Genomic DNA, 25,640 nt, shown 5'->3' with positions numbered 1-25,640 from the left:
GGAATACAGAGGCATGGACTTACTTGGGAGATGTTTTGGGGTAGAATTAAGAATTGAGCAACTGAAGGTAAGGGAAGAGTTTTTAAATTGGGCAATTAGGAAGATAAAACGAGCAATTAGGGAACTCTGAAGGGGAATCGGAATTACACAGCAAGATAGTTTTGATTTGCATGTTGAACTGAGGTGTGTGTAGGGTATCCAAGTGGGAATACACAGCAAGTAGACAGAAGATAGGTCAGGCCTAGAAGTACAGCTTTGGTAATTGTGCACGGAAGCACTAATTTACAAAATGAAAATGGAACTGAAATATTTTATCTTCCTATATCCTCTCCTTTTTTCCTCATAAGGCTTAACACCCTTACCAGTACTTTTGACCTCATCCCTTCTGCCTCCTATGTACTCTTAACTTCATCTATGATAGTAAATTAGTTGTTGAATTAGAATGTATTTCCTCTCAGTGTTAGATGGTGGGTGGTTCTTTACCTACCTGTAAAAGTCTATGTTAGCGGATAGTTCAAATTTAAGTTCTGAATGCTGATAGCAGAGGCCCAGTTGGTGAAAAGGAGGAATAAAGTTTTCTTCTCTTTTCTTAGTCCAAGATTTGAAACGGGGTAAAATTGAGCTTTTATAATTCTATTTCTCTTTTTATACATCTCCCATCTCCTAATGACCCTAGTTGCTGATTACCCTTTATTTAGAGGGTGGAAGGCCCCCCAACCTCCTATGCCCTCTATGCAACTGATACCTGTTTCAGGTTGAGAATCAAACACATTTACTTATACTTTGGTATGGAAGGCTGACAGGCTCATCATCTTCCTGTAAATAAATTTTTGAAAGACACTGCTGAACTAAAAACATTTTAAAATCACAGGCCTGCCTCGTTGAGCATCTGATCTCTGAGCTAACGCCTCCAAGTTTTTTGTACTTCATTCCTTTCTCTCCTGAATCCACAAATCTTTCAAAAACTCCCAAATACAAATTTGCAAATGGGGGAAGACTATGTCTGTGTTGTGAGACGAGATGGTGTAGGAGGCAGAATTGTGTAAGCACAAATCCTGTGTATTTCAGGAACTACTTGTTTTTAAATCTGAAAGGAAATTTGAGTACATTTTATAGAACGTTATTTATAAACACATGACAATTTAATCTTTGAAACTTTCTTGAAAGTTTTAGATAGGATTCTCTGAAGGTATGGGGTAGATGGAGTTTTAAGAGTTAGGGCTAATCCAGGCTGGCCAGGTGGCGCAGCGGTTAAGAGCTCGCGCTCCGCCTTGGCAGCCCGGGGTTCCCTGGTTCGGACCCCGGGCGCGCACTGATGCACCGCTTGTCAAGCCATGCTGTGGCAGCGTCCCATATAAAGTAGAGGAAGATGGGCACGGATGTTAGCCCAGGGCCAGTCAGCAAAAAGAGGAGGATTGGCATCCAATGTTAGCTCAGGGCTGGTCTTCCTCACAAAAAAAGAAAAAAAAGGGCTAATCTATTTTATGCTTGGACTAAATCGTTTTTCTTTAAATGTCTTGGATTAGATCATCTTGAATTAATCTCTGACAGTGTTCAGATTATGTTACTTTTCATATCCTTTGCGATTCTCTTGGAGGTCTAAAATAAATATGCTAGGGGCCGGCCAGGTGGCACAAGCGGTTAAGCGCGCATGCTCCGATGCGGCGGCCTGGGGTTCGCCGGTTCAGATCCCGGGCATGCACCGACGCACCACTTGGCAAGTCATGCTGTGGTGGCATCCCATATAAAATGGAGGAAGATGGGCACAGATGTTAGCCCAGGGCCAGTCTTCCTCAGCTAAAAAAAAAAAAAAAAGAGGAGGATTGGCAGATGTTAGCACAGAGCTGATCTTCCTCACAAAAAAGAAAAAAATAAAATAAAATAAATATGCTAAAATGTGTAAGTAATGTTCCTAACATCCAGGAATTATATTTACCAAACTTAAACTTGTATTATAAATACCCCAAATTGAATTACAATTTAAGATTTATAAAAGGTGTTGCCTTTACTGAGGGTTCATTGTTGAGATCTTAGAATTCATTTTCTAGAGCAGAGTTTATAGTAATGTTTCCTTACCGTAGAATTGGTCACATAAATTTAATTTCCTTCTGTTAGAGGAATAGCTTATCATAGATTATGTGCATTAATTAGTCTCTGAATTAAGTATAATGGTAAAAAGGGACAAAATGGGAGAACTGGCAGAAGCAACCTACATGGATAGTCATGGAAAATCATGCACATTTCTCAAAGGAGGCTACATGTTTTACTCAAGCACCATTTAATTAGAAGAGATCATGTATCTTAAACATATAACAATAGCTTAAATAATGAAAATACTTCATTCCTCTAGTCATTCACACAACTTTTATGCATGTGTAAGAAAGAATACAGGAAAGTGAAGTAACTTCTCCTAGTCTAATATATAAAATGGCAGAAAAATATGTGGTATTTTATATCTCATTGTAAAGATAATAGATACTAGTCAAACTCCTCCAAAGCTGGTCATATATATACCTAGCTACTCCTAAATCATTATAGTTCCTTTATTCTAAGATTAGAGATTAACCCAATTAGTTGTCAAAACAAATTACAAATGTCTTCTTGGCAGTCTCGAATATTGGAGAGGGGATAGTAGGTAGCAGACATTTTAATAATCTTTGATTATTTCCAACATGCAAATGTTTGATTTAAATTGAATTCAAAATTGCCTTCTAACATTAAGATCTTTAAACAGGAAGGTCTTTATGAGTATACTTCACTTGGGAACACAGAATCATAGAGGGCTTTGGTTCTTCCTACCAAGAACCTTTGGTTCTTCCTTCCTTCCTCCAAACCTTGGAGAGATCTACAATTTGGGGGATCTTCTTGCTATAAAATAAGGTCTCTCAATGGTCCCTTCCAAAGTTGAACAAAATTAGCGTTACTCTTCAAATGATCAGGCATTTACTGCTCTCAAATTTTAGAATGAAAAGATTAATATCAAAGACTGTATGGCCCTTTTCCATCAGACTTCCAAGGGTCCTAGTCACTATGCATTCAGTCCAGTCTCCTTAACCATCTGTGTCTATTTCTTAACTTCCTGTAATCATCTGATGCTTGAGGCCAGATCCTGAATTTCAAAACTAAGAGAATTATGTTTATGAAAGGTTCAACCAAGGTTTTTCTGATCATTCTTTAGCTAATTAGAATAACCCATTTATGAACATTCCAGTTTTCAAAATTTTACAACGTGTTAAACTCAAAATAATTGGGGGATAGATGGATATATATGTGATAAAGCAAGTATAATTTACTGTTAATTGTAGAATCTAGGTAGTGGGTATATCAATGTTCACTGTAAAATTATTTTCTTACTAAAGATTTTTATAATAAAATGTTAATAGAATTGGGGAAAATTAAGGCTGCTTTACTAGTTCATGTCAACATTATACATAAGCTGAGTATTTGCCAATAATTCTAAAAGCACATGGCACAAATAAATAAATCTTTTGAGGTTGTAAACTTTGAATCTCCGGAATGTTTTTCTTTGCATTTCCAAGTGGGCTGGTTAGTTGGTTATTAACACTTTGTGTGTGTGTGTGTGTGTGAGGAAGATCAGCCCTAAGCTAACATCCATGCCAATCCTCCTCTTCTTTTGCTGAGGAAGACTGGCCCTGGGCTAACATCTGTGCCTATCTTCCTCCACTTTATATGGGACGCCGCCACAGCATAGCCTGGCAAGTGGTGCATCAGCGCGTACCCGGGATCTGAACCCGGGCCGCCAGCAGTGGAGCTCGTGCACTTAACCGTTAAGCCACAGGGCTGGCCCCAATTATTAACACTTCTAAAACAAGAGAACAACTCTAGTCAATGACTGAACCACCAAAGCCATTGTAAATAAGAACTGAAACAGAGAAAGGATAATGTATTTAAGCATTGGCTTATTTGGGAAATGTGAGAGTTGACATTTAATGTTAACGTTGACATAAATGTTAATGCTTGAAGAAGCTTTAATTAGGGGAGGATAAAGAGGTAGGTGGAGACTATAAAGATTCTGAAGGGTATTTATAATAACTGCCCATGACTTGAGAGGAAAGTTAAAGAAATTATCTAAAGTGGAGTAACTTGAACGTTAAGGAGTGCAAGAAAATATGTGTATGCGAGTCTCAAAAGAAAGGGGACAGCTCAAGGGCTGATTAGCACTGAAGGGACTAGGGAGTAGAAGGGCAAGGCAGTGTGCAGTTCTTAACAGTGGGCTCCTATCCTTTAAAGCTTTTAAATGTTGAATTAATACCAGTGGAGCTAAGTGAAAGCTAAAAGCATTTAAAATTATTCCTTAAGTCATGTAGTTCCACTTTCCATGACAGACAGTCATATAAACATCTTAGTCAAAACAGATAAACGGTGGACAAATTGTGGTCACCAAAACCTCTTAAAGCGTATCAGTTATATTTGACTAGTGACAGGCAGCTGAGAGCTCTGTACAAAGTGCTTTTCATATGAGATATTTTAGAATAAAAATTTTTCATCCATCATGTTTTTAAGTAGTATTTTTGAAAAAACCCCATTAGTAGATTATATGATGAGTAGGGAATTATAAAGTATAAAAAATGACCAAAAATGGTTAGACCTTATATATATTAAAAATTGTGATGAATATAAACAAAACTAGAACATAAGTATTTCTAATTTAGCTACATTTAACATTTTAAGGCCAAAATGTTAAGGTTTACTGACAATGATGAATGTTAATGCTTTTCCCTAAGGTTCTTATGAAATTATATATTTCACAATGTGTTAAAATAAATTTAAATAACATTCTTTCTCCTTTTTAAAATGTAAGATTGCCCAGAGTTTGAACAGTTACATAGCTTGTCAGTTTCGAAAAGGTCTTCAACAGAATACTTTTTCTCAAGGTGTAAAATATTACTACAAAGCAGATACTGCCTTACAAATGTAACAGGAGTGGTTCTTAACCCCCTCTCCCTGCCCAAATCAATTCAGTTTTTCTTACTATTAAAAGAAATAGGCTATCACTTGGGGCTTTGAAGACTATTTTATATTGAGATTTTTGTTGAAATTAAAGTCAATTTAACAGCATTTTAAGTCAATATTTTTAGGAGTAAGCTAAGAAAACTGGAATGTAGTTATTTCTTTAGAAAACAGGTGATCATAGCAAAGGATTCTGGTTTTCCTCAGTTTACCTCCATGAAGCCATTTCTAAAAAGCATATAGTACTTAGACATTTAGTTAACAGAATTATACTCCTAAATTAGAGAAGTAGCAATTTTACTTCAATTACACTTTTTCTGAGGAACTACTCATCCTACACAAGCTGTAACACAAATAAGATCAAACAGGAACATGCAATCAATCCATTTCTAGGACTGAGTACTGATAGCTGGCTAGGCATTCTCTCATCTGAAGAGACTGACCCTTTAAATTTTCTATGAGCATTCTGAAAGAGCCTGAAACTTGACATACAGCAAGATATTCTTGATTTTAATTTGTGATCTATTTACTAGTTTATAAACTAACAGAGTTGGTGTTTTGAATTATGTGAACCAAACACATACTTAAAATCACACAGTACTTTTAAAAAATGGTAACCATTAACCCACTGAGCAACCATCTACCTCTACAAGTTGATACTATTTCTTTTCATAGTTCAGTTGTAGTATATTCCTAGAATATAAGATTCAAGACTAATCATATAATCATTTCCCCAAGAGAACAAAAACATTATAATACCATTCTTTTTGGAAAATACTACTGATGGGGTATAGAAGTCTATGTACATTATTTTATTCAATCTTTTTTCACGATTCCTTTAAAGAAATGCTATTTGTCATTATTGTAATGTACTGTTTTAACTTGAGAGAAGTGAAATCAACCTGGAATATCTAGCACTTCTATCAGGGAATATTATATTTCTAAAAAAGGGTTTTGACGGAATTATCTTTATACTTAATTTTATGAACATCTTTGTTTTTTGATGAGGAAGATTGGCCCTGGGCCAACATCCATGCCAATCTTCCTCTATTATATGTGGGACACCTGCCACAGCATGGCTTGGTAAGTGGTCCATAGGTCCACGCCCAGGGTTCCAAATCTGTGAACCATGGGCCACCGAAGCAGAGCGCGCAAACTCGAACTTAACCACTACACCACTGGGCCGGCCCCTGTGAATATCTTTTTAAAGGTGTTCAAGATATAAATTTTCCAGAGGGCCTAAATCAACCTGGTAGACCAATGCCAGAGTTAATGCTATGATCCTAAATACCCTATTTTCATCAAGGGAGTGATTTAGATGCTAAGGTGCACAATCCTCATTTAACACTTGAAAATGGTTTCTAATCAAATATATAAGTTCTGATTCCAAAACCCTTATGTCTCACTGAACCACTGGTCCTTAAAACTCTTGGGAGTCATGAACTTGTTTGAAAATCTACAAGGCCTGAACGTGAAGCTTTGGTTCCATTACACCAAGATCCTCTCCACCAGACCGCTATACCACCCTGTTTAGAAAACAAATTTAACTCTAAACAAGAAATTACAACTTTAATAATAGTTTAGAAAAATTAAAAAAGTATTTCTAAATACTTCTTCCTTTAAACTTCGATGAATTTTGCCTCTTGCAGTGGGATTAGAATAAAGGCAGAAATTCTTATTTATTTGTAATACAATAGTATGCTTAGAATAGTTCTATCTCAAGTAAACACTACCAATAATATATCAAGTCTTGAAATTAGTTAATAATTTACATTTAAAAATAAATTAGCCCAGTGGTACAAGACTAAATCCAAGGCTTCAAATAAAAAATTGAGCGTATTCCTTCATTATACGTTTGCAGCTGCAAAATATCAGCTGCTATACAGAAATTATTTGTGTATTATTCACAAGTAAAAGGAAAACAAGCAGTTGTAGTGGCCATCTTTATTTCCTTTGACATTAACTTATCCTCTATAATCCTGAACAAATCAAGATAGGTAACAACCCTACACTAAACTTGGGAAGTACCTGAGTAAATATATTATCTTTAAAGGAAATGATCAGCGATGTCTAAAACATTTGCTTTCTTTATTAACAGACTACCTTACCCTAAGTATCCTCTCTTATTAAATGGTCCAAGAAACAATTTTATAACAAAAGTGAACCCTAGAATAGAGATATACCCAAAAGATAATTTTCCAGGATACCAGCACAACTGCCAATCAATTTCCACCCAGAGTCACTGAACCCATTTTCATTGAAGCCTATCATCATTTCTTTTTCTATTTTCTCCTTTCCCTCCAAACATTACCTTGGTTTAGCATATATCTGTCAAAGACTTTTCTCTTCCAAAAAGACAGAGCACAGTAGTCAGGGAGAGGCAGTCTGGAGCCCAGCCACCCCCTAGCTCCAAAGTGTGTGACCTTCTGCATGTCATTTAACCTCTCTGCATCTCTCTTTCCTCAACTGCAGTGGTATTTACCTCACAAAATTGTTGTGATGATTAAACAGATGAGTGAATAATGTAAAACTTATAGAGCAGTGCCAAGCACACAGTAAATGCTCAAAAAATTTGTATTATCATTCCAGTTTTTCCATCAAAGCCATTAGTATCCTCCTAAGCAGCCTAGGGATTACAATGGAAAACCAAATCAGCAGTAAATCAAAGGATTAAGCATGTTCAGAAACTTTGCCTTATTAGCTTTTTCTAAGATATAAGGATTAAATGCAGAGTAAAGACACTATACCCAATTCCTACTTAGTACTGGAATGACTGCATGTATGTGTGTGTAAACCCAAACATTTATTCAGAAAATATTAAAAATTATGATTAATATGTCTTGCTTTCTTTGGACTATCCTTTAAATTTTCAATAGTGCCACATAACTTTATAACTAAATTTTATTACAGCTGAACACTTCAAAGAGTTGTAGTTTTGAAATAAATTTTGCTATGATTAAATAGAGAAAAGTCAATTCAGAAAGTACAGTATACATGAAATTATGGTACTTGTCCAAATATTACCAGCATATAAATTATTCTGCAAAGTTGTTTCTTACACATACGATCTAAAATGCAAAGAAAAATGGAATTTGTATTTGAAACAAATAGAAGCAACACTGGCTCCTATAAGCTAAACATATAAGACAGATTTTTTTCTTAAGCACTCTAGATACAAATATTAACTGTATGGGCTGAGAACTTTTAATTTTCAGTATAATTCAACAAGGTACACAAGTAGAGCTCTATAAATATATCCCCTATAATAATCATATGCAAAACCATTTTATCACAAATACTACCAAAACCCTCTGAAAAACATAAACTACAAACACATTTTTAATTCTCAGTTATAACAACTACAAAAGCAATAAATATCAATAAAGCTATTTGGTTTAAAAAAAAATGAAGGGCAGTGTAAGGTAAATCTGAATACTGCAAAGTTGTTTCTTGAGGATGTAGTCTCGAGTTTCTTAATACAAGGTGCTAAACACTCTTTCAAAAATAATAAGACTTATTCTATACAATTTAAAGTCTTGAGCTAGAGCTCTAAAAAGAAAAAATTAAGCAGTAGATGAAAGGTAGGTATGTAGAAATAATGGTATAAAATATGATTTTTATACAAAATGTACCACTCTTCAAATGTGTAAGGCTTAATATGAATATTTATGGATTGTGAGTGTTGCACACAATTTTTAGAGTATTCTTGAACAATTCAAAATTCAATATTTTTAAAACGTTTTGATACTCTGAAGTGAATGAACATGGTACAGGACGCAATTTAATGTCAACTTATCCATACTGTTCCACCCAATAAAAATAAAACCTTTTTTGAGCTCAGGAGAGAATGTATCTTTTGAATGCTTGATCTCTCTACTTTTAGGAATGTCAGAATTTTGTAATATGAACTAATATCAGGAACTGGTCCAAGTTTAAACAGAAGACAAAAAAGAGACATAAGGTGTCAAATAGTTTGAGTCTGCCCTATGCAATTATACAGTCATAATTACTTTTTACATGAAAGTAAAGTGCTTTAAAGTAAAATATATTTTTGTAAAAGGTATTATTAATATTCCTAATACTTAATATCCAAGTAGAATTTTCTAAATTAGTTCCATTTTACCCATTTCCTTTGAAAAGTACCCTTCTGCAACAATGTAAACAAAAAATGGTCCATAAAATGGTGATATTAGACACATCATAATTTGTGGTGTGGGGCCCTTAAATTGAGATCAAATCTTTATTAATCCAAAGCTAGAGAGATTTTATTTCTTGCACATGCCCAAAGTAACTAATATGAACTCATGTTTTCTGTAAGCCTTGAAGAATTTTTATTTAACATAATGAGAGGTTTAATAACTTATATTAGAGACTATGTAGCGCTCTTCTGTTGCCGTTCACCAACTGTTTTTATGACGATAACTCCGAGACCTGGAATGTGATCGAAAATGAGAGTGTTTTGCTGTTTGTGCTTTAGTTTCAGAATTGGTATACCCTTTGGGAGATTTACATGGGGATCTTGCTATGGAGTCAGAATGTCTTCCATGTGATCTTGATTTTGTTCCTGAGCTAGTCTGCTTTTGAGGTGAACTTGATTGTGATTTTCCTATTGACTTGGACCTTTTTTGTAAGGACTTGGACCTTGACCGTCCTCTAGAACCAGAATTCCTTCTTGGAGTTCTTGATTGCCTTGCTGAGGTAGAACGCCTTGGTAGTGATTTGGAGCGAGATTTAGACTGGCTGTAAGAAAATCGCCTGTGTCGAGACCTGCAAACATCCATAATGTTAGAGTATATATTTGATACAAAAACAGTTAATAGGTTAGGAAACAACACTTTCAGGAATTTATATACTTTACATATCATCAGTTACGTTTTTATTGAATAAGCTAAAAGAAACAACTCTAATTTTATTATTCATGCTTTTGGTTCAAATGTAAGTAACAAGTTTATAATATATGTTATAACAGAATATATGACCAAAAGATTTTTACTTTGCTAAAGACATCTTACGATATGGGTCAGTTCTGAAAAATGCCCTGCATATTTACGCAGGGTAACATAACTCCTAAGCAGTACAAAAATCTGAAGGAAAAAGAAAAAAGAGAGAAAAAAATTATTTAAAGTTTATCAAATAATGCTTATAAAAACAAAAACCTAGATGCAGGACTTGTGAATCCTGCCATGATAGAGCAGCTTGTACTAGACTAATCTTCCCATAGAAAACAGCTACATAAAAAAGCTAGACAATATTTATGAAAAAAAACTGTTTGAAGGCACTGGAGAATAACCAACACAAGCAGAACTTGAGAGGTTACAAGCTATGGCTCTTTTACTAAGACCACTTTCCAAATGCCAGCATGGGGGAATTGAGCCCAACCAGAAAATGGCTCTTTGACTAAGTCAAAGAGACAGAGGTTAGCATTCGGGCTACCAAAACAGCTGGGACTTGAAAGGCAAAATCCCAGAGATGAGGGAATTGCAGACCAAAAAAGCCCCCCTAAAATCTGCCTACAAATTCTCCTCAAGTCACTGGCCATGTCCTAAGCTGTGCATGAACAGGATGAGACTCCAAGAGATCAGCAAAAAACAGCAGCTGGGAGATTTAAGAACTGAGCTGAAATTTTATCAGACACAAAGTCCTGGGGAGAGTTGCTGGAGTTCAAACCTCCAAAAGGTCAAGGAGCCTTAGTAACAACCTAGGCTTTCACTGAAGAACCCAGAAGGGCCATATCCTACAGGTAAGGGCCATGCCCCAGGAGTAAGTGTAAAGCTGACACAGATCAGCCTTAACAATGCCTCAAGCCAAGCCTTGACAGGATCAAGGTGATGTGCCCAATACTCTACCTGCTAGAAGAAAACAACTTTCTTTGGAGAAAGAAAGCATCCAAAGCCTTTATAATTTTTCACTGACAATGTCCAACATCCATTAAAAAAATTATGAGGTATGTGAAAAAACGTAAAAGTGACTAAAAACTAAGGAAAATAAAACACCAAAGAAACAGACCCAAAGTAATTTGGATATTGGTGTTATTTAGACAGAATTTAAAAACTTACTATGACTAATATGTTCAAGAAAATAAGAGGAAAAGATAGACAAAACAGATGAAAAAGATGGAGAATTTCAACAGAATACTGGAATCTATAAAAAGAAACAAATGGATATTTTGTTTCTGAAAATATATGATACCTGAAATTAAAAAGTCATTAGATGGATTTAACAGCAGTCTAGATACAGCAGAAGCAAAAGTGAACCAAACTGAAAAACATATTGTTAGAAAAACATTCTACTGACACACAATGAGAGAAAAAGAATTTTAAGAAATCCAGAACAGAGCATAAGAGATATGTGGTACATAGTCATATGGCCAAAAGGAAAAACTGAATAAGGCAGAAGCAATATTTGAAGAGATAATGGCCTAGAATTTTCCAAAACTATGTAAGTTGAAAGGCATCAACTCACAATTTCAAGAAGCTCAGTAAACACCAGGTATATATAAATAGAAAGACAATACACTAGGCACATCAAAAGGAAACTGCTGAAAACCATAGTCAAAGAGAAAAATCCCAAAATCTGCTAAAGAATAAAAGCCACATTACCTCCAAAGGAGCAGCATGAAGAATGACAGCCGACATCAGAAAAACAACAGAATGATATTATTAAAGAAAGAAAGAAAATGTCCCTGCCAACCTAGAATTCTAACCCCAGCAAAAATATCCTTCAAAAATGAATATAAAATGAAGATAAAAGCTGAGAGAATTCATTGCCAGCAGACCTGCACTATAAGAAATACTAAAAATTCTTCAGGCTGAAGGAAATTAATCCCAGACAGAAGCATGGTACTACAGAAAGGAATAAAGAGCAATGGAAAGTATAAATATATTGATCTAGAATATATTCTGGAATACAAGCACAGTCTTTTAGAAATTATTAAATTTCATTCCTGTTGTAGATAGCTGTAGAAAACAAAATGGGAAAACTGTCCTTGAAAAAAAAAATCTAACATAACAAAAAAAGATGCTATATTCAGACTAAAGAAAGGAAAGCTGAGGGGCAATTTTAACATTCTTCAGGAATATTTAGGAATATATACACATTCAGTGACATAAATTCAACAAAGATTTATGGAACACCTAATATGAGCTAGGGACTACTGCTAAGTGCTGGGGATATAAGCGTGAGTAAGACAAAAGTCCTTGCCCTTTAGAGAGTTCATAGTCTACTAATAGCAACAAACTAGTTTTTTTATACATATACTAAAGGCAAAATAAGAGACCTCTTTTTAGTCCAAGGTAATACCACATACACTGTATATACTAACAGTATATGTTAGGCTTGTATATATTCTGATCCATACATACACATACACATATACACAGAAAATCTGATCCTTTGAAATACCTTGAGAGCTACGTAAGATCTGCATTCTCTATATACAATTTTACAAATGAAAACAATGAGGTCAGGGAGGTTAAGCAATGGTCTTAAAACAAGTACAAAGCAGAACAGCATTGTCTTGCAAGAAGATGTGGTTCTCTCTATTCCTGAAACTCCACAATGATTTGGGACAATTGATAGACATTTTTTTGTCTTTCTCCAGCCAATTATTATACTTTACTTCCACTAGAAGGCAGAAAATGATGTGAATATCCACCTTTTTTAGATCAATCAGGAGAAAAACTGATTAACTAAAGCTCTAATGCATTTGGAAACAACTTACATTTTTTTTTTTTTTGTGAGGAAGATCAGCCCTGAGCTAGCATCTATTGCCAATCCTCCTCCTTTTTTTTCCCCCAAAGCCCCAGTAGATAGTTGCACATCATAGTTGCACATCCTTCTAGTTGCTGTATGTGGGACGTGGCCTCAGCATTGCCGGAGAAGCGGTGCGTCGGTGCGTGCCCGGGATCCGAACCCAGGCCGCCAGTAGCAGAGCGCGCACACTTAACCGCTAAGCCACGGGGCCGGCCGAAAACTTATATTCTTAATGAATCAAATGGGCAATTTCTTTCTTTTCCAAACTAAGTCTTTTTCACCAAAGCCAGTGGATATTATTCATTAAGTTAGGACAGTGCTGCTTTAGACACAACATTGTATCTACTTTGATCTCTGATATATAAACCATTCATTTTATATGTACTATCCACATCATTCTAAACTTATGCTAAACTATATATGTATAGTTATACATATAGCCTATGTATGTATAATATATGATAGTGTGTGTACAGATATAGATAAAATTCACAGTAGTCTGAACTGTTGAACATCACCCCCTTACACTATTCATGTCCTCTGTGAAGCCAGAAGTAGTATCATTAGCATTGGCGTGGCTTCCCTATACACAAGGCATGTAAAATTTTTTAAAAATCTTAACTCGCTCTCACCATGTTTTAAGTTCTATAAATATAATTTTTTATTTGAGTATAGAAATATATATTAGAATCTAAATCTCAAATAAACAATGGAAAAATGGCTTTCCCTTAGCCATGGGAAAAACTGGATTATTCTCCACAGATGCAAGGGAGGTTTATATTCTTACACTATCAGAAAGAGTATGATAAAAAAGATCAAGTTCCAGAATATAACATGACTGTTCCTAAATATTTCTTCAGCAATTTTGATAATGGCTCAATCCTGACCTAGATTCTCCTGGCTTATAAAGGGAGCATAGGGCTTCCACTCACCTAACGCCTCCCTAAGGATGGGCCAAAATCAAAGCATTTGGTTCATACCCTAGGAGAGGTACTGATCTGACATGTAATATTCTAGAGCTCTGACTAGGCCACATTTTCTAGCAATCAGGATTCTTGGATATTAAAAAGTCATTTAGGGCCGGCCCCGTGGCTTAGCGGTTAAGTGCGCGCGCTCCGCTGCTGGCGGCCCAGGTTCGGATCCCGGGCGTGCACCGAGGCACCGCTTCTCCAGCCATGCTGAGGCCGTGTCCCACATACAGCAACTGGAAGGATGTGCAGCTATGACATACAACTATCTGCTGGGGCTTTGGAGGGGAAAAAAATAAATAAATAAAATCTTTAAAAAAAAAAAAAAAAGTCATTTAGAATGTAGATGTGGTTCTCTCTTCCTATTTTTTCCTTCTATTTGGCTGAAGGCACTGGAGCCAGGCCACTTCACAGTCTTGTTTTTAGAACTAGGAACTTGGGTACATATACCCCATTCTCGTCTAAGCTCTTAAAGTTGAGGAATGGAGAAACTGGAGTGAAAGTGAACAGCCCTGGTAATCAGCTTTGATTGGAAGCTATGTGGGTCTATATAAGTTCAGGTGTACTACAAGTGGTCTGGGAGAGCTAACTCTTTCATTACTCACAGAAAGAGGATACTAGTGTAAATGCTGACCATTCTCTAAGAACAAAATTCACCTTAAAATTCTATATGCCTATGAAAAAATTACAGCATTAAAACTCAAGATAAATAGTACAAATGTTTAAGAATTTAGGCATGCTAATACAATTTCAGTTATTTAAATAGCTTCACCAAATAATTTACTTCCATTGTGATTTACGAGTATTCTAACAGAAGCAAACATCTGGCTAGCAAAATACATAACTTGTGAGTATGTTTTTCTGAAAGATTTACTATTTTTATGTCTTCTTCCTACAGTACTATCATACTTAGAATTTATACTTGAAAATTATTTACCTTTTACAAATACATTGATTTACATTAATTTTAGTCAACCTTCTTTCATGAGTGATATTTCTTATGAGTCAAGTACATATTTTTTAATTTTTTGCTTTTTCTTCAGTATATATTATCTTTCTATTAAAAAGGTTAAAGTCTGTCATGAAATAAAAACACTGAAGGTATCCAATAAACCCATGTTAAATAACCATACATGATAAATAGAGAAGAGCATATCAAAAAACTCTTTACAATGTTTTCCAAATAAAGTAGAAAATTAAGTTTTCAATCCTCTTGTATTTTGTACTCACTCTTTAAGGCTATCAGACCGTCTCCTATTTCTTCCCCATGAAGAACTTCTACTTCGAGTTCTCCTTTGGCTGGGGCTTCTTGATCTTCTATGATCACTTGGAGAACAAGGGTGACGTTCTTTTGATTTCATTTGGCCTGGTGCTAGAATATGAAGTGCAAGACTTATAATTCACTACCCGAAAACCTCAATAACAGACGCTCAAATAGTATTACTTTCTGAGTTTTAAATTACAAAAATCTGTCATTGCTGAAACTCACTCTGCTGAATAAACAAGATCTAATGTTTAGTCACACTTACTTTTGCGATCACCTTGTGCAAACTGTATTTCAATCTGACGGCCACATACCCACTTTCTATTGAGGTTATAAAGAGCATCTTCAGCATCACGAACATCTTCAAATATGACTAGCTGTTAAGGATACTTGAACATCAGATATCAAGTAAAAATATTATTTTTAAAGAATTATTTACATGTGATGTGAAATTAATAGGAAAAACAAGTTTGTTATTAAGCTCACATCTCAATATAATATGAATAATCAGAAAAAATTTTACTTTTATTATGAAAACACATGTCTAATTATAATTTAGAAGAGTAAATCTAAAAATAAAAAGAACAGAAACAAACATGTAACTATACTTTCAACGTATACATTGGTGTAGTTCTAGTATGTATAATTCAAAACATGTTATGAGAAAAAAAATAAGTCCAACTTGGCTATTATTATAAAATAAACTGGTTAGGACTCTCACTCCCTTCTTTCAGGTACAAGATTCATGAGGCTTTTCACTTAAAAACATCAGCATGCAGAAGCCTTTATTCTGAAATTAAAATTACTCTTTCATTAAAAGCCTTTTTAATTATGACATTTAGGAGAAACTATTTATTATAAACAAAACTGTACACACACGTGAGCTAAAACATTATATTTTCAAAAACTGATTTAGTCCTTTAAAAATGATCATATTTACCTTTGAAACTACTGCTTTAAAATACCTTTATGTTTTTATTACTTGGGATATAATTATAAAAGAAACATAAAAGCAATCTGTGACCATCTGGAATTACATATATTGATTTATAATACCCCACTAAACTCCCTTATCAATATAAATTTTATATTATACCTAACTAAAATGGAAATAAGCTATAGAAAATGACTAAATTAGCTGTATTTCAGGAGGTTATTCACTGATTTAATTTTTTTTAAAATAGAAAACAGAAAAAGCTCAAGAAATGCAATACAAAATGAGACTTTGGCAATTACCTCAATGTCACTTGATCTTGAACCTTGACCTTTACTCTTTAAGGCTTGCAAGATGGACTTTATAAGAGACGCAGAACCAACAAAATCAGACTTGGCTTTGACTCTGGAACTCTGAGTAAATGTAGGAAAGCCGAAGTCTCAACCTGGTGTTGGCTTTGTCTTTTGCTTGATAAAGACTTCCCCTCTTCCAGGTCTTTATATCTGTGTCCACCCTCCCTCTTTACTCCTTGATGCTTGAACTTTAGGTGCCTTTTGTCTCGCCTGCTGGGTTTATGCTTGGATTCTAGCTAAGAGGTTGGTTCAAACTGGGGGGCGCTTGCCAGCTACTGTGGACTGCTTTAGATTTTCTGAGATAAAGAAATAAACACATTTAATTAGGCAATATTAATCTCATAACATATGCTCCTGAATACATATGTATATATAATACATATATGTATATGCACATGTATGTAGCATATTCACATGCACAAAGTAAAATAAAGGATATTGAACATAAGCAAATCCTCTTGGGCGGCGGGTGTAGAAGTCAAGTGGAATGTAAACGTCTACTATAGGGCCATATCGACCAAACTCACGGCGCAAGTCCTCAGGCCTGAAGTGTTTTAGAAATAAGGCAAAGAAATATGAATAGCTGGATTAAAGTATTTTGCCTAAGAAATCCAGTTGAAACCTTCAAAAGAAAGTACATTATCCAGATGAACATTATCTAAAATTGTCTCCCATAAGAATCACCCAGGGCTAGAAAGGAAGGAAAAAAGAAAACAGCAACAAATTCTCAGGCCTCACTGTTGGAGATTCTGATTCAAGAGGTCTTGATTAGGGGCTGGAAATCTGTATTTTTACAAGCCTTCCAAGTGGCTGTTATGCTTAGTGAGGTTGGGGAAACACTGACCCAGTACATCCACTTTTGAAATTTATTCCCATTACAAGACTTTTCAATTGTCAATATAAAGAGTTCTAATTATTAACTGTTTCATTAAAAACACATTCATTTGCCTCACTATAATTTCATGTTTATATTGTTTTCAGGTAGCAAGAATTAGATTCTAAGGAAGTTGTGAAATTATTTCTCTGGCTTTAAAGAAAAATGGATGTTTATACTATTAAATATAAAGCAAAATAACTACCATATTCTCAAATTTGATAAGGATTTTTGAGCCTCCTATATGCCTTCTACTATGATAGGTACTAAAGAGGGCTACTAAAGAAATACACAGCATGATATTTGTCTTCATGGAGCTACAATTTAACTGAAGAGACAAAATACTTAGCATTAATAGCTGACAGTTATAGTGCATTTATATACCAGCCACTGTTCATTTGAAGACCACTTAATTCTCGCAACAACCCTATGGTTGTTTACAGATAAGGGCACAGACAGATGAACTCACCTAAAGTCACCAAGCTAGCAGACGACAGACCTGGAATCAAACTCCCACTGTCTGACACTAGTCTGTGTTCTCAACCACTATACCCTGTTGCCTCATGGAGATCTTAGAGAACCAGCATCAAGCTATGAGCAGAAAACATGGCTCAGAAGAAATGAGTACTTCAAAACATGTGCAGAAAAAAGAATCAAAGATGACTGCAAAGCTTCTAGCTCAGGCAAATGGAAGGAAGATGGTGTCAGCAACAAAATTAGATAGCTGGAGAAGAATTAGACTGAAGAGTGAGGAGAGAGGCAAAAGAAGCGGCTTTCAGGTTTAGAAATGCCAAATTTGGAATGATGGTGGAACATCTATAAGAGTTCTGTAAGCAACTGAAAATTGGGATTATACAAATTATATTAATTAATTTTATTTTTCTCTTAAGGCCAGAAGTCAGTGACTAAAGCTAAACATGTGGATTTAGTAGTTATTACATAAAGATTCAACTAACATTGATTAAGTATCCACTATATGCCAAGCAATGCAGTCAATATTATGACATACGTTATATTTTTTATTATTATATTTCATTTAATATTCATTATAACGTTTAATTGTCTGCCTTTCCTGAGAGACTATTAGCTTTAGAGGGCAGTGACAATGTCTTTTTTTTTCATTTATTCATTCAACAAATACTTATTGAGCACCTACTGTGTGCCAGGCTCTTAGGATATGGTGGAGAACAAGAAAAACACAGTTCCTGGTCCCATAAACCACAGACTACAGAGCAAAGATTCTCAACCATTCCTGAGTATTAGAATCATCTATGAAGGTGAAGTTACAGAAACTGGCACTCCAGCCTGATGCATTAACGCTGGACCTAATTAGTGCTTCCCATGGTGAGCCCCAATTATGTTTAATTTGTTAAGGGTTTGATAGGCAATTCTGAGACTCAGGGTCGAGAATCACTTCTTAAACTTTATTTTTTATTTTATTTTATTTTTTTTCCCCCAAAGCCCCAGTAGACAGTTGTATGTCATAGTTGCACATCCTCCTAGTTGCTGTATGTGGGACGCGGCCTCAGCATGGCCGGAGAAGCGGTGCGTCGGTGCGCACCCGGGATCCAAACCCGGGCCGCCAGTAGCAGAGCGCGTGCACTTAACCTCTAAGCCATGGGGCCGGCCCTAATGTGTTTTATATATAGATCAAATTTTATATAAATAGTATCAGACAATTTGTATAATTTTTCACCTTGCCTTTTCCTCCCTTGAGATTTCTCCACGTAACTCTAGTTCACTCATTTTAACTCTGTATTGGTATTGTTATGAATAAACAACAATTTATTCATCCATCTTTCTGTGGATGAACATTTAAGATGCTTTCTTTTTTTTTTGGTACCCTGAGCTAACATCTGTGCCAATCTTCCTCTATTTTGTATGTGGGACACTGCCACAGCACGGCTTGATGAGCAGTGCATTAGTCCGTGCGCAGGATCTGAATCTTAGAACCCCGGGGCTGCCAAAGTGGAGCACACGAACTTAACCACTAAGCCACCAGGCCAGCCCCTAAGATGCTTCCCTTTCTTTTAAATTGCAAACTGTGCTGCAGTCTACATTATGATACATGTGCTTCCTAGAGCTCTGTTGGAGTTCTCTGGGATGTACCACTAGCAACGCAATTGGTGGGCTGGAGTGTATGCATATCTTCAGCTTCACTACCTGTTCTGCAAAGCGACCAAATCAACTTATACTCCTCAAAACATGCATGAGAATTCCTACTGCTCCACCTCCTCATTAACATCTTTTAATCCTTGCCATTCTGAAAGAAATAAATAATAGAAATAAATAATAGAAATAAAGTGTGCATCTCGTTGTTTTAATTTTAATTTACCTAATGACAAGTGAAGTGCAATACCTTTTCATGCTTATGGGTCATTTATTCCGTGTTAATACCTAGGAGTAGAATTTCTGGATTAAAGAGGATGTATAGATTTAACGTTTATGAAACTGCCAAACAGTTCTGCAAAGTGGTTGTACCATTTTATACTCCTACCAACAACATGTAAGAGTTTCTGTTATGCCAATCTTTGCCAGCACTTGGTATTGTCAGTCTTTTATTTTATTTTTTTTTACTTTTTTTTGTGAGGAAGATTAGCCCTGAGCTAACATCTGCTGCCAATCCTCCTCTTTTTTGCTGAGGAAGATTGGTCCTGGGCTAACATCCATGCCCATCTTCCTCTACTTTATATGTGGGACGCCTGCCACAGCATGGCTTGATAAGCAATGCCTAGGTCCATGCCGGGGATCCAAACCTTCGAACCCCAGGCTGCCAAAGACGAGGGAGTGAACTTAACCACTACGCCACCAGGCTGGCCCCCCAAGTATTGTCAATTTTTAAAATTTTAGCCATTAGAGTGGGTATTAAGTGGAATCTCACTATGGTTTTAATTTGCATTTCCCTAACAACAAATGATGTTGAGCACTTTTTCATGAGCTAATTGGCCATTCGTATATTTTCTTTGTGAAGTGTGTTTTTTTTGCCTGTTTTTAATAATGTTTGTATTTTTATTAGAGCTGTTAAAATTCTTTACATATTCTGAAAAAAGTCCTTTGTCAGATATGTTTTGTGAATATTTTCTCCTACTATGTGGCATGCCTATTTACTTTCTTAATGGTAATTTTTTTTTTTTTTTGCTGAGGAAGATTCTCCCTGAGCTAACATCTATGCCAATCTTCCTCTATTTTGTATGTGGGCCACGGCCACCACATGGCGAGTGGTGTAGGTCTGCACCCAGGAACCAAAGCCGGGCTACCACAGTGGAGCGTGCCAAACTTAACCACCAGGCCACTGGGGCTGGCCTTTAATAGTATTTTTTTAATGAACAGAAATTTTAATTTTGGTGAAAACTAACTGTCAATATTCTTTTTTCTTTTATGCTTTCTTTGTCCTGTAAGAAATCTTTGCCTATTCCCAGGTCATGAAAATATTTTCCTATGTTTTCTTCTAAAAGCTTTATAGTTTTGTCTTTTACACTTTAACAGATGACCCAGCTCAAAAATTATGATATGAGGTAGAGGTTGCAGTTCATTTTTTCCCCCTCTACTGTATGGACATGGAGTTGTTATAGCACCATTAGTTGAAAGGACTTTCCTTTCTCCATAGGATTGCTTTGGTGCCTTTGTCAAAAATCAATTGACTCTGTAAGTGTGGCTTATTTATGGACTCTCTCTTCTGTTCTATTGATCTATTTGCCTACCCTGAGGCCAATACACACTGTCTTGATTACTGTATCTTTTTAGTAAGTCTGAAAGTCAGGTAGTATAAGTCTTTCAGGTTCAGTGAACTTTTTCAAGATGATTTGGGGTATTGTAGATCCTTTGCATATCAACGTATTTTAAAATTAACTTGTCAATTTCTATTTTTTTAAAAAGCCTTTGATCAGGAATGCCTTGAATCGATAATATAATCAATTGGGAGAGAACTGATAATTTAATATTTTGTCTTCCAATCCAAGAACATGGTATATCTATCAATTTATGTTGGTCTTTAATTATTCTTGGCAATGTGTTGTAGTTTTCAATGCAAGAGTTTTGGTTTTTGGTTAAACTTATTCCTAATTATGTTTTCTGATGCTGGGTAAATGGAATTGTTTTTTTAATTTCATTAATTTCAATTATTTGCTGTTAATATATAGAAATAGAATTTTCCTAAGTTTACCTTGTATCCTGAGAACTTACTAAAACTCATTATTAGTTACTGTAGTTTTATTGTTAATTCTTTTCTGTTTTCTATGTAAACAGGGACAGGGACAGGTTTTACTTCTATCTTTCCAATTTTTATGTCTTTTATTTTTCTTGCCTTGTTGCACTGGTTAGAACTTGCAGTAAAATGTTGAATAGAGGTTATTGAGAGTGGGCATCCTTGTCTTGTTCTGATCTTAGGGGGAAAGTATTCAGTTTTCACCATTAAGTATGTCATTAGCTATAGGTTCTTCATAGATGCTCTTCAATAGGCTGAGGAAGTTCCCTTCCATTCCTAGTTTGCTAAGACTGTTTATCATGAATGTTACTGACTTTTGATTAGGGCTTCTTCTACATCACCATCAAAACATATAGCCTCATATACGCTGTAAGCAAAGAATGCTACTATGTCCCAAAGAGATACCTGATCAGTGCTTCCCAATCTGACATGATGTTATGGGAATGTTATATTTGGGATCTGGACATTACTTTGTTCCATTAGAAAACTACATCTGGGCCGAGCCTGGTGGCGTAGTGGTTAAGTTTGCGTGCTCCGCTTTGGTGGCCGGAGGTTTGCAGGTTCAGATCCCCGGCATGGACCTACACACTGCTCATCAAGCCATGCTGTGGCAGTGTCCCATATACAAAAGAGAGGAAGATGGGGACAGATGTTAGCTCAGGGCCAGTCTTCCTCACTAAAAAAAAAAAAGAAAGAAAGAAAACTACATCTGACATTTTTCTTAAAATTACTCTTCTACACAGTAAAAAAGCAAAAATATTAAAATTAATATTCTTCCTGATCCACATCTTGTTGTGAAAATAAACATAACACAAATTATAAAATTTTAAAATGTACTTTTAAATCTTTCATTAGTTCCTGTGTTCAACTTCATTTCTAATAAATTTTATGCTAACCCATAATGTCTTGTGCTTTATGGTATATATTAAAACGGCCACTTCAAAGAAACATTTTAAATAAAATGTGGCTTTGTTATAAAACCAATATTCTTTTTGAAAACAGGAAAAAAAAACCATGCAAAAGGATTTCTTTCCAGGCTCATTTTCTATATATAGATTTTCCTTTCTTCATTTTTTATATAATTGAAATCATACTATATATATATAATTTTATGCTGTTTGTTTTGTTTTAACATTTATCCCAATGATTTTCTTTAAAAGCATACTAAACGTTAAAGCTAATTGAAAATGTGTCTAGCTGTCATATTGCTAGTTAACTTATACTGTATGCCACCTTGTACAAATAAGCTATTAATATAGGTTACATGTGGTGATTCTACTTTCATAACACAACTCAGCAGCTGTGCAATCTCAGGCAAGACATCTAATTTCTCTAAGCCTCAGTTTCTTATCTGCAAAATGGAATTTATAAAGAACATACATTAGAGTTATTGTGAAAATTTACTGATAATACATGTAAAGCTTTTAGTACAGTGCCTGGTACATAGTCAGTACTCAACAGATGTTAGTGACTATTATTATTTAATACAAACCTCCTAGGTTTTGATTGCCCCCAGTGGCAGTGCTAAAAAGTGGTGAAAAAAATGGAAAAGGAAATCAATAAATCTCAATTAGCAGTCTTGATTGCTCAATGGTAGATTATCTAGATCAGAGGTCATGTGTCACCTGCAGATGTGTTTTATTTGGCCTGCACAATGTTTAAACATTTAAAAAAAAGTGTTGAAACATGAAACTGCCAATATTTTACAGCTTTTAAATCTACAAAAATGGGAATTTCATATGATTCAATTTAACAAATGCTAACATTTTGAAACTGAGAGAGTTTATACACATAAAACACAGGTTTCTGACTTCTTTTGAAAGTTAGGGAGATGTGGCAACAATCCAAATGTCTACACAACAGTTATCAGCTGGAGCTTAGTAGCAGCTGCTATCCCCGTAAGATGGCACATGTTCTTTTCCATTTGCTACAGTCCACACCATCCTATTGTGCCTTAAAACCTGACAACTTCACTCACTCATACTACCCTGGCTGGCCCCCACAGCCATTAGAACTGGAAATCTCTCAATTTTTTGTAGACACACTGGAAAAGCTTGATGTTTATTCAGTATGCAAGTGGGCTGCTTAACTGTGGGATTTTTTTTTTACCTTACACGAATTATAAATTTTGCTTGTTTCAAATGTAATGTATTGATAAACAGGCTGAGATAAATGTAAACACAGGCATCTTTTAGATGTTAACTAAGGTATATTACCTTAGCATCTATAGTTGTGACATATGATTGTAAGAATCAAATAAAAAAAATACTTAACATTTACTCCTCAAAGGTAAATTATGAGGATTACTCCAGATGGCTCTGGAGTCTAGGGCATATTCCAATATATCTGTAACTGTGAAGCCCCAGATAATAAGTCACTAAAACTGAGCTTCAGTTTTCCGTTATCTACAATAAGATAATACTGCATATCTATAATGGTCGGGGGGGGGGGGGGAAGGGGTGGGTAAATTAAGCACGCCCAGAAAAACGAAAATGTCTATTAATATCGGCCCCCCCCATCCTTCTGGTTCCTATTAACGGAGAAAATGCTATATGAAGAAGTCATTCTTTAAGATGCATGTTTAGGCACTGTGTAGGCAGAATTCTCAAAGGTGGGGGAGGGACTGAGAGCATCAGAATCGATCAGGGAAATCCATCCAAACCGTTATAATGAGTGTTTATATTGTACTCAGAACTTGAAAGAAAAACACAGGCATCTCTTTCACTGAAGTTATCCTTTGTATATGGAATAAAATCGTGTAACGAATAAAATTGAACCAGCACCGCCTGCGAACAGACAGAGGGAAAGGAAACTGTAAGGCCCAAGGCACCCATGACTTTGTGATCATTCTCACCATCCCCAGCGCCTCTCAATCCGGGAGGTAAGGCGCGCGGCTTTATTGGGGCACGGCGACAAAGGGGCTGAAACGCGGGCACCCGGCCGAGCGAGAACACTCCGGGCCAGCGGCGGGGAGGCCCGGGCTACCGGGAAAGGGACGGCCTGCGCTCTGGTCGGCGCAGGGGACGGGCACCGACCCGCCGGGCGCGGCGCTGGGGGCGCGCTAAGCGCTGCGGGGCCCGGACGCACGTCGGCGCCGGGGCGGAACGGCGGCCGGGAGGGCGGAGGCGCGAGTCCCGCCCAGGCCCCGAGGAGCCCGAGGGCTCACACTGCCCCCGGGCAGGGCGCCTCCGCGGGACGCGCGGGCCGGGCCGGCGGGGAGGGGCCGGGCTGACGGCAGGGCCGCCGCCTGGCTCGGCTCCGCGGCCGTTAGCCCGCCCCTCCCCCGCGCCCCAGCCTGGGCCGCCCCCGCCGCTCACCTGGTGGCGTCCGCGACGTTCCTGACGAACAGGGAGGTGTTGGGGGGCCTCGTGTAGCGAGACATGACCGCTTCCTCCGTTCCCGCCGGGTCTGCCCGCGGCCGACGGGCTCGCTCTGCCTCTCGCCGCCACCGCAGCTCCGCGGGCCCCCTGCGCGACCCCCTCCCCTCGGCCGCGGCCCCGCCAGCGCGCAGCCGCAGAGGCGGGCGCGGGGGGGCGCTGTGAGGCGGGAGCCTGTCCGTGCTGACCGCGCGGGGGCGGGGGCGGGGCCGGGGTCCTCGGGAATACGGGGCGGGGGCGGAGCCGGGGTCCGCGGGGATCCAGGGAAGGGGCGGCGCAGGAGGCCCGGATTTGAGGGGCTCTGAGAAGGGGGAGGTGCAGGAGGCTCAGGTCCGAGGGGAGCCGGGGAGGGGGCGACGCAGGAGCTCGGGATTTCAGGGGATGCGGAGGGACGGCGGCGCGGGGTCCTGGGTTGGAGGGACTCTGAGGAGGGGCGGCGCAGGAGGCCCGGGTTTGAGGAGTCTGGGGAGGAGGCCAGAGGGGTTCCGGGTTGAGAGGGGTGAGTCGGGGTTAGAGAGGATCCGGAGAGCGGGTGTCGGAGTGGGGTGGGCGGAGGTGAAGGCGGCGTTCAACCGCGCAACAGCCAGACGGCCGCTGGGCCTTCATCCCTGCATCCTCAGCCCAAGACCTTGACAGTTGTCCCGCCTCCTGCCCCTTTAGTCTGGAGCCTTACTAAGGCTTTCCTTTTTTTTATTATTATTTTTTTAGCGTTTTGATTCTTCATCCATCATTCGCTTAGGCATACTATTCAGCTGTGAGTACATGCATTCAGATGTTTGTTGAGCGCCTACTATGCACCAGGAACTGTTCTAGGTGTGCGATATAGCAACAAACAAAACAGGGCAAGTCTCACCCCTCCTAGCGCTTACATTCTAGAGAGAGAGGGATGGACAAACGAAAGAACACATAAATACGTGATATAGAAGAAAGCGATGAAAATGCA

At 37.4% G+C, this 25,640-nt stretch overlaps 1 protein-coding gene across 4 annotated transcripts; it reads right to left on the bottom strand.

The window, feature by feature from the left end:
* Positions 1-5,286: 5,286 nt before the first annotated feature.
* Positions 5,287-24,794, bottom strand: SRSF12 (serine and arginine rich splicing factor 12). Of its 4 annotated transcripts, XM_058566652.1 has the most exons (5): positions 24,638-24,794; positions 16,663-16,786; positions 15,221-15,332; positions 14,922-15,063; positions 5,287-9,738 (listed from the first exon to the last, which is right to left on the bottom strand). In XM_058566652.1, exons 1-5 carry the CDS (start codon positions 24,700-24,702, stop codon positions 9,369-9,371), a joined length of 813 nt encoding a protein of 270 aa, XP_058422635.1. In that variant the 5' UTR covers positions 24,703-24,794; the 3' UTR covers positions 5,287-9,368. The 4 variants fall into 4 exon arrangements, with proteins under 4 accessions (XP_058422635.1, XP_058422634.1, XP_058422632.1 ...); XM_058566651.1 differs by lacking the exons at positions 16,663-16,786; positions 24,638-24,794 and adding an exon at positions 16,192-16,325; XM_058566649.1 differs by lacking the exons at positions 16,663-16,786; positions 24,638-24,794 and adding an exon at positions 16,192-16,206 and having other exon boundaries at positions 15,221-15,344.
* Positions 24,795-25,640: the final 846 nt, after the last annotated feature.

Source organism: Diceros bicornis, chromosome 23, assembly GCF_020826845.1.
Source record: "Diceros bicornis minor isolate mBicDic1 chromosome 23, mDicBic1.mat.cur, whole genome shotgun sequence".
Lineage (NCBI taxonomy): Eukaryota > Metazoa > Chordata > Mammalia > Perissodactyla > Rhinocerotidae > Diceros > Diceros bicornis.
This window is presented reverse-complemented; position numbering and strand designations above follow the sequence as displayed.